The 14,016-nt window shown below is 32.4% G+C and overlaps 1 protein-coding gene across 3 annotated transcripts in view; it reads left to right on the top strand.

Annotated features, from left to right (window-relative positions):
• The first annotated feature begins 232 nt into the window (after positions 1 to 232).
• Positions 233 to 14,016, top strand: part of sdt (MAGUK p55 family member stardust) — a 130,646-nt gene continuing 116,862 nt past the window's right edge. The window contains exons 1-3 of one of the 3 annotated variants that reach the window (XM_089697636.1): positions 233 to 421; positions 6,148 to 6,281; positions 10,892 to 11,250. In XM_089697636.1, coding sequence (XP_089553762.1) covers positions 6,261 to 6,281; positions 10,892 to 11,250 — 380 coding nt within the window. In that variant the 5' untranslated portion in view covers positions 233 to 421; positions 6,148 to 6,260. Of the gene's footprint in view, positions 422 to 6,147; positions 6,282 to 10,891; positions 11,251 to 12,800; positions 12,962 to 14,016 lie in introns of those variants that run through there. The other 2 variants (XM_089697639.1, XM_089697637.1) reach the window with 2 other exon arrangements.

Here is a 14,016-nt window from a genome sequence, read left to right as displayed (position 1 = left end):
TTTCTTCACCAACGCTGTGTGTTTTAGAAAGACACATAATAAGCAAACATTGACAAACGTATTTAAAATGAATGAATTGTATCATTTTATTCAAGTACCTACCACAAGAAATTAAATTAAAATTGCAATTTATCTCTGCCTTCTGTAGAGGTCATAATATTTTATTAGCCTCTTTTACCCAAGTTAATTAAACAAGGAAATTATAAACATACGTATGGCAGCACAGTAATGTACAGAGGGACAGAGAGGGAAAACAGGTTGACGAGTCACCGCGACAAGCAATATTTACCGGCGCGTTTTACAGTGAACAATAATATTGAAAAACAATTACGTGTTCCGATTCAAAACATTGTTTTGTGTATGTGACATTTGTTCTGTGTGTTTGTGTTACTTTTGGATTGTGACAGTGGCCCGACTCGGGGTGAGTGACCTCTTGGCTTTGGCCTTAGCCATACAGCCTCAATGCAATTTCTCATACAGAAACTTTTATTTCTCTCGCTTTACTGCAATATTTTTAGCTGTTGTAATGAATCTGATGATGTGGTCATAGGTTAATTGTGACTTTCACTCAATTAAATGTACTGTTATGTTCATTTTTTATCTGTGAAATCCCGTTCGAAATAGTCAATCCTATCTGTGAATATTTAAAAATAGAATACATTAAATAAAAAAACCCATAGCCTTTTTAAAAAAGAAAAGAAAAAAAAAACATGCGATTCAGGGATTTTTATACGTGGAATTGTCGGTGGAACAATTTAAACTTGTTTAGCGAGCTTTATTCTCAAGTATCTAGATCTGTAAGCTAGTAACACTGGATTGTGTTCTTTTTAATCACATTCCAAACATTATTTTCAATACATCATGTTTTAAACGAAGTATAACTTTATAATCGAGTTAAAATAAATAATTAAATTCGTAAAACTCTCTAGTTGAACTATGAACCCTATTTGAGTTTACCACACCAATTATTCTATCAGTTTAATAAAATAATTAATACAATTTTAAACCTTCATTATGATTTAAAAACGATCAATATATGTCATGACGTCATCAGCACTTGGTGTGCTCACACAATAAGATGACAGCATCAGCAATTATCCTTATTTTTTACACGTATGATGAAATCAAAATTGGCAAAGCGTGAACATTACAATTGAAAGACAATAGATACAATATATAACAGAATAGATAGTCAATATAATAAATTGACTAGTCTATCGTCAATTACATATAAGTACATATACGTCTTTTGTAAATTGACAAGAGATCTTCATTGAGTAACTAACAGGCTTACAACAACATTATAATAAGCCTTCAGAGGTTGTGCAAAGATGACTCTATGAGCCTTTCGTTACATAAATCTATTCTAGTATTCGCTAGATATTGCTTTAGTTATATGATTTAACTAGATTTCCGCCCGCGGCTTCGCCCGCGTTTTCAAAGGAAAACCCGCATAGTTCCCGTTCCCGTGGGATTTCCGGGATAAAACCTATCCTATGTGTTAATCCAAGTTACCCTCTATATGTGTGCTAAATTTCATTGTAATCGGTTCAGTAGTTTTTACGTGAAAGAGTAACAAACATCCATACATCCATACATCCATACATCCATACATCCATACAAACTTTCGCCTTTATAATAGTATTAAGATTAAGATTAACTATATAATATAACCTCGAAAAAATAATATTTTTTCTAATCTTGCAACATTTTTCATTTATGCTCCGCTCCTATTGTTCGAAGCGCAATGTTACATTCCTCAATAATTATAGACATAACTCAAAACTGAAACTGAAATAGGTAAAATGTCGATCCAGCAGTTCCTGAGATTAGCGCGTCCAATCAAAAAAACTAATCATCTTTATCACATAAGTAAACGTGCATAACCATCATAGCCGTGTGAATATCACTTATAAGTTAAAAGTAGTGAGTATCGTATAGTGTCAGAATAGCTTCCAAATTCCAATAATTATATGAATCAATTTGATTGCAGTTATATACGATTTTATGCGGTAATAATAATAACAGTTTTGCTGTTCAAGGATATGTCTTGTTGGTATCATGACAGAAAGTAATATGTTGCTAATAATTCCAATCCACGCTACTTTTTATCTACGTAGAATTTTTTTTAGCATTGACTTGTCGTAATTTTTACATTTCTTATATGTACGAATAAACAGTGGTGGCTTTTTCGTTCCGATTAAAACCAAAAAGTTGCATTTCGAGACAAACATGCTAAAATTCCCACAGATTTTTTCAATGTAGGTATCTGTAGTCTGTACACATCGATATCCATCCAAAGGCGTTATTGAACCAATATTTATTAAGGAAATCGACCGAATCGACGCAAATCAAGTTGCCTAGGTAGGTAGTTGCAGAATAAACCAGACAAACGCAGGTTTCATTTCACAATGTCTTTTTTCCATATTTTATTTATAATTACCATGCAATACATACACAGTAACTCGCATTTTACCAGACAATATACGAGACGGACAATCTTTCTTTTTTTGTAAATGTGTACCGTTCTATCCATGGAATGCATAAAACTGGTTCCATGGGACGTCAAAAAGATGATCTCGTTCACACATCGAAATATGGACCGTATTTTTAATGTCATAAAAGCAATTTTTCAAGTTATGACTTTGGAAGACAATTACTGAAACATTTGAAGGATTTTCGATTATATTGTTATAGATGTAGAGTTCAATTTCGTTTGAATGCATGTTTAACGTTAGGATGACGCGGTTATTATACAGGGTGTCCCACTGTTGGTATACTAAGCTCAAAGGAGGTTATAGTTTTGCATACGCTGAGTACGTAAAAAATAATTTAAAAAATCCAGACGCATTTTTTTTCAAATAGATGAATTCTTAAAACTCTATGTGTACACCCAAAACAAGCAACCTGCCCAAATTTGCCACCAGCACGTGAGCTATCGTTTATGATTATGTTTTCATAGACAAAATGCTCATATTAGAGAAGCAGTATAGGTATGCCGGCTGCGCGAAGCTAGAGAAGAAAACATGAATTTTCAGGAAAAATTTAGCAAAAAATTTTGGACCCAATTTTTTTAAAGTATTTTTTACGTGATCAGTGTATGCAAAACTACAAGTTCCTTCTCGCTTAGTATACCAATAGTGGGACACCCTGTATAAATCGTTCGATAAAATCGCTAAGTTAACAGAGTGGATACGAGTGACAATTCACACTTGTGTAAGTTGTTACGCTTTCGCCGATTACTTGATTAGACCTCTCATAAGCTCATAAATAAATGGTAAACAAGAGTGAACTTACATGTGTGAACATAGAATTGAATTTTGAATGAAGATGTAAGTCATATGTTTGTGAGAATTATTGTCACAGATAATATAATACTATATTAGTCTGTCTTCAAATTACAATTGCGTTGTTAAAGTCTGAATAAACACATGTCGGAATTTATTATCAATATCTCAATTTTAAATTGTCTGTACAATAATAACTTGCCTTGGCCTCGTCTAGCAAGAGACACATAAATGGAAATCGATTCATATCAGCCTTTCGGGAGTTATGAATTATGATGCCACAGATAGACAGACAAACACACACAGACAGATATATAGAATTTATAATACCCCTCTTTTTGCGTTGAGGGTTAAAATGGCCTATCACAAGCCATACATTAAAATTCGTAAAAGTGTCCAAATACTTAATCATAGAAACGGTTTCAGTAGATTTAGGAAAAAAAAAACTTATGGGGAAAGTAGAGCCATTGTTCAAAATGAAATAAATGGTAAAACAAAATGATCATCAATACATGTCTTAGATTTAAAGCTACCTATAAATATAATTTCCTGGTCGCCTGACCTTTCTGATCTATATTTACTGACCTACTAGGTATACCCGAAATAAATATGTTCGGTTCTCCATTAGAGCTTAGGCTTTAAGATTTTTATAACCTTTACAGATTTATATGACCTAAAATAATAATTCTTTTACTTCATACACCTGCAATTAACATTAATACTTTAAAAGCTGACCCACTTCTGACTAAATTTGTTGACTCTGAATAGAAATATTTCCTTATTACTTTAAAACATTTTTCATTGATTCTTCCTTCGATAATTAATGACAATTTTCCGTTAATATCGCAATTACAGTATTATGTGTCTCGCTAAATGGGCTATAAAAATAATTCTTGAAATCCAGCCCGTAGTTTCTGAGAAAAGCGCATCCAATCAGGTGGTATTTAAAATAAGTAATTACACATAGTATCGGTAATAACATTTTATAAAACTTAAATTAAGTACTATTTTAGTACGTGGAATATAGTCTGCCGTTTGAAGGCCTAAATGAACTAAACGGAACATCATTTAGATAGATCCTTATAGACGATTTGGGACTAGATTCAATACAATCTCTCAATTACTAAACCATCGATTTATTATCAAAGAAAGCTTAAAAAATAGCCAGATTAACTAAGACCTAATTCAAAGCGAAAAGACAATAGCAAAGGCATTCTCAAAAGCGATTAGCCACAATCGTGGAGCACGATCATTTTCCAGAATTGAGACAATCGGCTTTACTAGTGGTCTTTTGATATATGTACTTGGTTCTTGGTAAGCTGTTCCACTGGTTCTTGAAAGCTATAACTTATAAGCGAATATGGATTGGGGTGAACTGGGATTAGGATTTGGGAAAATATAGGTTGTGTTAAAGGGATTTGTATTTTGTACTGGAGAAAGTCGAAATTGGTGACGACGTTTTTGAGTCTATACCTAATAAACTTACAAACACCTTATCTTTTTTCTGACTTAATAATTATTTAAAACGTAGATAAAAGATGGAACTAGACACACGGTAGACATGAGAGAAACATATTGCCTAGAGCATAACAGAGTAAATCTGAAAATTACTATTAAAATGAAATAGGTAAGCTAGGTAATAAAAATTATATTGATATGTAAGATTACAAGGACAAATCTGGGTACATCTTCGATCACCACTGTCATATGACATCCTCGGATAAAAATTACGTATTCATGAGAAGCTGTCAATACCTTTGTCGAACGAGGAACTGATAATTGAAATCTACATACAATTTTAAACAAAATGCGATTGAATATAAGAGCCATCATCGTTTATATTGTATGCAATCCTGCAAGTGTTATTTTCATATTAAATTATAGTTATTAAAGCAGAAACAAATAGAGTTGATTTTGCTATAACATAAAATTCTGATCACATGAATGGTATAGGAATTTTAGTGCTGTATGAATAATGTAGGTTCGGAATCTGTTATGTAACTAATAGTTATTTTCGCGGCAGCTGGCTCTGATTCATGCTAATGTTGGGTAAATACAGTTAAAATTTGCCCTATTCTCTCTGTGTATCAAGGCATATTGATCTATGTAGCAGTTTTTATAGTTCTAGAACTAAACGGAATTTCAAGAGGAAAGTAATTTGAACTGATGGGTTTAGGTGTTATGTTTCTTCATAACCGGCTAGTAATCATTAAGGTGAGCTGATAAAAATCGCAATTAGAAACAAAAAATTTTAACTAAGTGCGGGTAGTTTGATTATGTATTGATTCGACAGTGTCAAAGCAAAGCATATACAGCACTATGGTTTGTGGTAAATTTATAAGTTAGATTATGTAATAGTCATAACCAAAGGGATGCTTAGATTTGTGAAATACTAAACTACCAGTTGCATCTAACAATAGACGGTTACAATAAAACACACATGTTGATAACGTGTTCTAAATCATACGCTACGGTTTCTTTTATAGGTATTGTTGTTTAAAATCAATGTGGCACGAGTATTTTGTAGATATTAAAAACCGTATAAAAATGAATTTTAAAACTGAAAATTAGTTACCTACCAAAAGAAGAGGGCAATAGCATATGCATGTATTCTCTTTTTGAGAGTATAAGTATTCTTTGCATGTATTTCATTTATATAATTCATTATTATTTACGTTATATTGTTTTATTTAGCCACCGATACTTACTCCAGATTAATTGTCTTAAATTATAAAAAATATACTTACATCATCAACATTAGAAGAACATAACTCTGTGATCTAAATGCAGAGAACTACACATTCAAACTAAACAGAAACTAAATAAACATTTGATGTTCTAACTCAAGCTTTTGTTGCAGTATCAGACATTGGCCACAACATAATCCAAGATGCCTTCCTCATCGCGGTGGAAGAGCAGGCCCGTCAGCGCTTGCAGCGGCTGTCCGCTCTCAAGCGAATCACACCTGTGGACATGTCCAAATTGTCTGTAGAAGTAAGTATACTTAAATTGTGCGATCCAACTAAGAATAGGATCGATTCAGCACCATATTGTGACGTTATAGCACATAGGTGTTTAATCAAAGCAATTCATTATCTAATTTGAGCGTGACATATGCAATGTTCAACGTTTTTGGGGAAATTTGTTAACATTCATTTCCTAAGCGAAATCAACGGTTTCCTAATGCCATTCATCTGATATCCAATTTTAGCAAAAAAAAATTTGTATACCTAGTCTTTGAATCTACATAATCTTTATATATACGTAACGAATTAACTCCTCTGCAAGGTAGGATCGCACAAAACTATATTCCCTGCTTATTAATTATTAATCCATCTCAAACTTTTCCAACCTTTAAGCTTTATCCTCACTAATTTCCCTACAGACGGATTCTCTAAAAGGAACATAATAGGAACAAATGCATACTTAGCTTGAAACTGTGATTCTTATGAATGTTTGCTTTCCTTTGTGTTTATGATAGTCTCTTGACGTGTCACAAAAAGCTACTTTCATGAAGAGTATGTGTGCTTAGTGTTAAGGGACATATCCCTTGTAGAATAAACAGAAATGTGACCAATGAAAGTTGACCTGTCTAGTATATGATGTGGCGTATACTAGAGATCAAGAATAATATAGACAATCATTAGGCTTTTAAAACAGACTATCTGTCAGTTAAGCCGACGAAACTCGCATTAAAGCAGGAATTTTCTTTCATAATTTAATCAAGTTAAATTTAATTTTAAGTCAGAATATTTTGTGTGCTGTAAGTAATAATTTGAACACGGATATATAAATTTAATCCAGATCGGATAAGCAGTGTCCAAGTTTAGTTTAAACATTGAAACATATAAAATTGGTATAGAAAATTGTCTCTTAATGTTTTGCGCATAATACAAACAGATTTAAACACTTCATTTAAATATGTAAGCTTAGCTCCAGTTGGATAAGGTACAAACAATTAAATAACAGTAGAAACGAATATTGAAGTGGTTGGAAGGTCTGTTGATTTTACGTGCAATTACGGCTTCTATGAAACTAGGTTTTTGTTTGCAGAGGCATGAACATGTACTTCTAAATTACTTACTTTTTACAATACATTTGTATTTATTTTTTCTTTTAAACCATATGAAATTAGATTACAATTCTAATTTAGGTAAGCTTTCCCTTATTCTGGGAATTGGGAAATTCATACTTTCGGCCTAAAGTTGTTGAATTTGTTGATCAATTTTTTAATGAGAGGAGAGTTTTGAATATAGAGTTTTCCAGAACGCAATACATGTATTATGACTATTTAAGGACACGGTTTTGATCATAAGATTTCATAAACCAAAAAATAAGTGGATTTCCATTTCCTAACAATCAAACCGCACATTAATTGAGTCTCTAGAAACGATAAAACCTAGGCAGTCAAAGTTCCAAGGACCAGCTCATAAATGCGATTTTTATGGGCTAGTATGTGGTTTGTTCTATAAAAGAATTAGATAATTATACCCCATCTAGGTCATTAGATAAAGTGGCGATGGGGAATTGAGATATTCTTAATTGCTATCTGGTAGATAATGAAGGAATTAATTAGGATAAGTAGTCAATTTTGTCTCAACAAAATCTCGGAATTGAAACTTACATAAATTAGAGTAAATAAATAATATCAAAGTGAGGTAAGTCACGGGACAGGACTAATGTTAAACTGAACAGCTAAGATGGATGTTTTCAACGAATATGTAGGCGTTGATTAAGTACATAATTGCGTGTGTTCAATTATTTTGTTTCGAGTATAAATTGTTTTACTTCAGGATTCGGCGGTAAAATCATTCATTATCAATTTTTTTTTTATAAATTTTACGAAATTATTAGATAATAGATAAACTCAGAATAGGCTTCATAGAATTTGAAAATTCATATGCTTTAAATTATAACTTCTAAATGACGTAAATATTTTGTATTCCGGATGAGCCGCTAATGTACTAAAATATTAAAGAAAAGTTCAAAGTTTAACAATTTCAACAGCAAAATAAATGGTTTCGTTAAGACTAAAATAGTGGGTTCAATCAACGCGCTCCTGGACTAGAGTCTAATTTATCAAGAAACAATTATTTATCTTAGCCTGTAGCCACTTTAGACTAGAGTAGATAATTTTTGAAACAAAAAAAAATCGCAGTCGGATGAAACCCATTAGAAAAGGAGGGGAATATGATAAAAAAGTAAGGAAAAATAAATTACGGTCAATCCGAGTTCGGGAAGCGGGAGGGGGGAGCTTTTAAGAGAAAAAAATGGTTTCTCTCGATTTCCGACAAAACTACAAGTCCTATAGAAAAACGTTCAATGGCAAAGTTGTAGGTTATTAAAAGTTCTACAACTTTTGTATTCACAATTTTTTCACATAACCTAAAAATTTAGGTGAAAAATTCAAAAAACCAAGTTTTTGGTGTTTTATTTCTATCTACTTCAAAATTTATTTTTTTTCTACGAAATTTGGTGGAAACTTACTTTATTATGTCCCAAATACACTGTAATTTATTTGATTGAAAATATTTATTTTTTCGCCTTATTTTGAATTAATACCAAAAAAACAACCTAATTTTCAATCGAAAAGTCACCCGTCAAAATATCAGCTTTTTTCAAAAACTTGGGGTGCTTTTTATTCATTGAAATCTCTACTTTCATATCGTGTAAAAAAAATAAACACCACCATAGTAAATGTTCCCAGGAAATGCATACAAACAGTCTGAAAATTAGCTTTTACTAAATCAGGCACACTTCTCGAACTACCTGAAATGTTTTTATCGACATCATTTTGCTTTTGAATATACTGTAAAATATTAAACTTAGAACAGATAATTATTTTTCTTTTGAAATATTACCGAAAAGCCGATACAAGAGAAGATATAGAGTTCAAGAAGTGTGCCTGATTTAGTAAAAGCTCATTATCACACTGTTTGTATGCATTTCCTGAGAACATTTACTATGGTGGTGTTTATTTTTTTTTACACCATATGAAAGTAGATATTTCAATGAATAAAAGGCACCCCAAGTTTTTGAAAAAAGCTGATATTTTGACGGGTGACTTTTCGATTGAAAAGTAGGTTGTTTTTTTGGTATTAATTCAAAATAAGGCGAAAAAATAAATATTTTCAATCAAATAAATTACAGTGTATTTGGGACACAATAAAGTAAGTTTCCACCAAATTTCGTAGAAAAAAAATAAATTTTGAAGTAGATAGAAATAAAACACCAAAAACTTGGTTTTTTGAATTTTTCACCTAAATTTTTAGGTTATGTGAAAAAATTGTGAATACAAAAGTTGTAGAACTTTTAATTACCTACAACTTTGCCATTGAACTTTTTTCTATAGGACTTGTAGTTTTGTCGGAAATCGAGAGAAACCATTTTTTTCTCTTAAAAGCTCCCCCCTCCCGCTTCCCGAACTCGGATTGACCGTAATTTATTTTTCCTTACATTTTTATCATATTCCCCTCCTTTTCTAATGGGTTTCATCCGACTGCGATTTTTTTTATCTTTTCATTATTTTCAAAGGCTTCTACCCCAGTCTACTTGTTGTTTCTTTCTTTATAAAATACAAGTTTTTATGAGAAAATAGATGGAAGCTGTTTTATCACTTAGGTATCTAACTATCTAGCTGTTATCCGTTTGACGTATATTGTACAATGATTTATTAAATAATGAATGGTTTTACTTGAAAATATAATAAATATCAGAGATACGTAATGGGTCAACAGTCAACATGGAAAAAGTAAAATAACAGAGTTGATAAAAACAATAAATACCTATACATTTTTGAAGAATACTTACGACAAATTCGTGATTAATTTATTTCTATTCTTCAAATATTTATGTAACTAAACCATTTGAACGCTATAAAACTAAATATCAAACGATAAAACATTTTATTTCTATACCAAAGCATTATAAAATCTAAAGTAAACATTTCAAAATATCAATACATAATACTTACATTGTGTTTATTACACACACGGTGCAAATATTTGTGAAAACCTCGATAGATATTTACATAACAGTGGAGACCATATTGCTGATGATCCATTGTTGTACATTTATTATCATTCAATATGAGATCACGTAGGCAATACATTGGATATCATTTGAATGTAGCGTTTGCAATATTTGCTCCTAGATAGATGTGCTTGTAAACAATACATATAGTAAATACTATGTAGATTGTAGAACGTCTTCTCTGTTTCGGAGTTCTCTTCACTTATTGCGATGATATCGTTGTTTTTAGATTACAATGCAGATTTGTAGAATGTGCGCTAATTGTGATAATATGTGCAGTGGAACGCCGATGAGAGTCGTTAGAATGGAATTTTCGTAATATAAATTTATTTGCTGACATGGCAGCATTATTGGTAAAAAGTTTTCGGTGGTTTATAAAATCGAGTATGAATACCTTGAAGTGATGGCTGAAGCTATAAAACATTTTAATTCATTATTTTTGATTTAGCTATTGATTCAGTATTCAAACACACTATGTGCAGAGACTAAATATTCGGCTAGTAATCCGATAGTAGGCATTCAATATTTTGTCTTTAATTTCAACCATTATTAACATGCTCTTCCTTTTCCAGTTGAATCGAAGAAAACGAACGCAACCCGAAAACAAAGAACTGAACGGTTACATTGCAAACTCAACAGTGTACGTAACGTCTATAAATGAAAACGGCGCAATAGAAAGCAAGCCAGCGATATCGTCACCCAAATCCCAGCCAAAAGCGTTGCAAGCAAAACCAGCGCCTGTTATCGCGAACGGCGTCCAGGAACCGGAGAAGGAGGATGTTAGTGAAAAGTGTAATAGTGAAGTGATCTGTGATGCGTTGAATGTGGCCAGAGAGCACTTGAGTAACGGCCGGTGTGAGAAACTAATTGGTGAAACGGATAGGGTGCGAGCGCCCGGTGGGGATAATAAGCTGACGCCGGGAGAGAATCGGTGAGTTGTCACTTGTTAATGACTTGTTTCCTATCAAATAGGGCCAGTATTCACAATGCTTAAAGGGCAAATAATAATTAGTATGGTCAATGGTCCTTGTTGCCTAGTACCATAATTTTATCACTTTTGAAGGCAACCCTAATAACTGCTTTAGCAACCGTCCTAATTTACCAATTCTCATCTAAAGGTAAAAAAAAGATAAATGACTTATTCTATTATTATTCTTGATAGGTAGTATGCCAGAATATTTACTGATATCCTGCCTATACTTCAAAGTCTCTAATCCTTGACAACTTTTCGATACCTGCGAAAGATAGTTACCTATATCTAAAGCATTTATTTTGATGCACATGTAGTAGGAATTTAGCCTTATCAGGGTATGCAATGCTAATGCAGTGCAGACGTTTAATAAACGATTTAGAATTAATGATGATAATGATTACAGTAAGGATAAATTCTAATGATATCAATTTATTTATAGCACATTATGATTATTCTCCGACATTAAGTATATAAATAAATGCATCTATTTAGATGATACCTTGAACTAATCCCAGACCAATAAGAATGTTTAATTATAGGCATGGTTTGGTGTCGTTAGGTCGCTTCGTTTTCATGCAAATAAATATTGTATTTTTATGATTGTAACACGTTTTACGAACGTGCCTTTACGCACGCTGTCTTTACAATTTACTATAAAGAGCACTTGAGTATTGTTCTTAACATCTGTATGTTTTTACAGTTAAACCCTACGTCACTATTTTTACGTAAATGTATTGAAAGTGAAATAATTATAAAATTTGTTCGTCAAAATAAATGGTAACAAAAACTTTTAAAAAGTTATTGTGTTTAGGACTTCAACCTGTTTGAACGTAATTCATATTAAGTTTTACAATTAACTTATCAATTTAAGAAGAGAAAGATGTCTTCTATCAACTAGACCACACACATGCCTGTGCTCTATAAAAAGCCCGTTATCTATGGTCAGTCTGGTACGTGACAATATGGCGCTGGCGGTGGAATCAAAGGCATACCGATGAAATAAAATCAGTGGACAAGTTTGTTTTAGATTAAAGGATTGGAGATAATAAATATTTCCATATACAAACGGCTAGATAGCGTTTAATATTACAAACAGTTGAGTAAACAGTTTGCCAAATGCCTTTAGAACCTGGAAAATTTAAGCCCAGTAGGTATAATATGACTTTTCTTTTCATATCAGAAGCTTTAATTTTTAAATGCCAGTTACATCACTTACATCCATAAAAATACAGTGATGTTTGACTTGGACACAATGCTGAGCCGTTTCACCGAATTACAACCTAAACTGTTTCATCTCTTGCGTCTGAACAGTAATTTATTTTGAACGTGTACCAGCAACCAGCCTCAGATCACTATCAGCAATTTTATATTTACCGTTACGTATACTCAACATTATACAGCTCATTCAACGAGATTCACTATCTAGAAATTTTTAATTTCACAAATGAAAACAAGGGATACAAACTGTGCGTAAAAACCCCTATATCGGGGTACGTTTACCTGTTCCTTCTCCCACCTGTGCGCGAGCGCAAACTTGTTTTTCCGTCTCTTTCCCGCGCAAGGTCTTATTCAGAAATTGTTAGACGCGTCGCTGAGCGGTTGTGTGTTGTGTTTGTGATAGTGAAGTGATGTGAGTGTTATACAGGATGCACTATAAGTTGTTTAAAAGGTAAATTTTGCTGTTTATCCAAGTGTTTTAGTTTTTAGTTACGTTTACAATAAGTAAAGCGTTTTTAATATGATATTTCATTGTTGTTATTAAATGAAAAAGCAAAGATTTACTTCGTAAAGAAGATTAGAGCGTAAAGAAGCTTCATTTTTATCTTTTCGCTTCATATTATTGAATAATTAGGCGGATATTTTAATTAACATTAAACACATACTACATAGTTTTAGAAGCCGGTAAAAGTATCATAGTTTTAATGACGATCAAGTTCAATGAATTGGATTCTTTAGTCATGAACGGATGGGAACCGGTTAGGAAATCGCGACCAACAAACTATTAATTAATTAACTAGATGAAGTTATAAAAACGTGAGAATTAGAATTTCCATTTTATTAAGCTAGACATTACATTAAGCAGATAAGCTGAAAAGCCGATGCAACTGCCAACTGCTTTTACTGGCTTACTTTTATTTGTTACTATAAGTTGTCAATTAACATTACAATCGAGCAAACGCTGACCTAGTAAAAAATTATGATTGAAAGGACACATTCAAATACTTTTATAAGTACTCTGATTTACATTACAATTTTCATAGTGATATACCTAGGTATAATCCGTAAATAAATAAATATTTCTATTTTTAGTTGATTCGTCGTTGAGTTATTCAGGGTTCGCGCGCGATGGTTTAATTGTTTTTTATTTGATATTTTAAAGACAATTTTTATCGACAACTAGCGGTCCGCCCCGGCTTCGCCCGTGGTACATATTTACGTTTTCTCTACATAAAAACCATCCTCGGACTTCAAGGAATATAATAAAAAAAAATTTATCGAAATCGGTTCAGCCGTTCTCGAGTTATGCGCTTACCAACACATTTTGTGATTCATTTTTATATATAAGAAGAAGAAGAAGAAGAATAACGATGTTCTCTCTCTTTTTCAACTTGTGTTCGTCCACTGTTGGACGTAGGTCTCACCCATGCACATGGCACGCCACTTAGCCCTATTGTTGGTGGCGATGGTTGGAACCTAGTAGTTCAAAACAAAAAATAAAATTTT

Source organism: Colias philodice, chromosome 7 (assembly GCF_061535455.1).
Source record: "Colias philodice isolate Cphi_HAF_F1 chromosome 7, ilColPhil1 Martin Lab GWU primary, whole genome shotgun sequence".
NCBI classification, from domain to species: Eukaryota; Metazoa; Arthropoda; class Insecta; order Lepidoptera; family Pieridae; genus Colias; species Colias philodice.
This window is presented reverse-complemented; position numbering and strand designations above follow the sequence as displayed.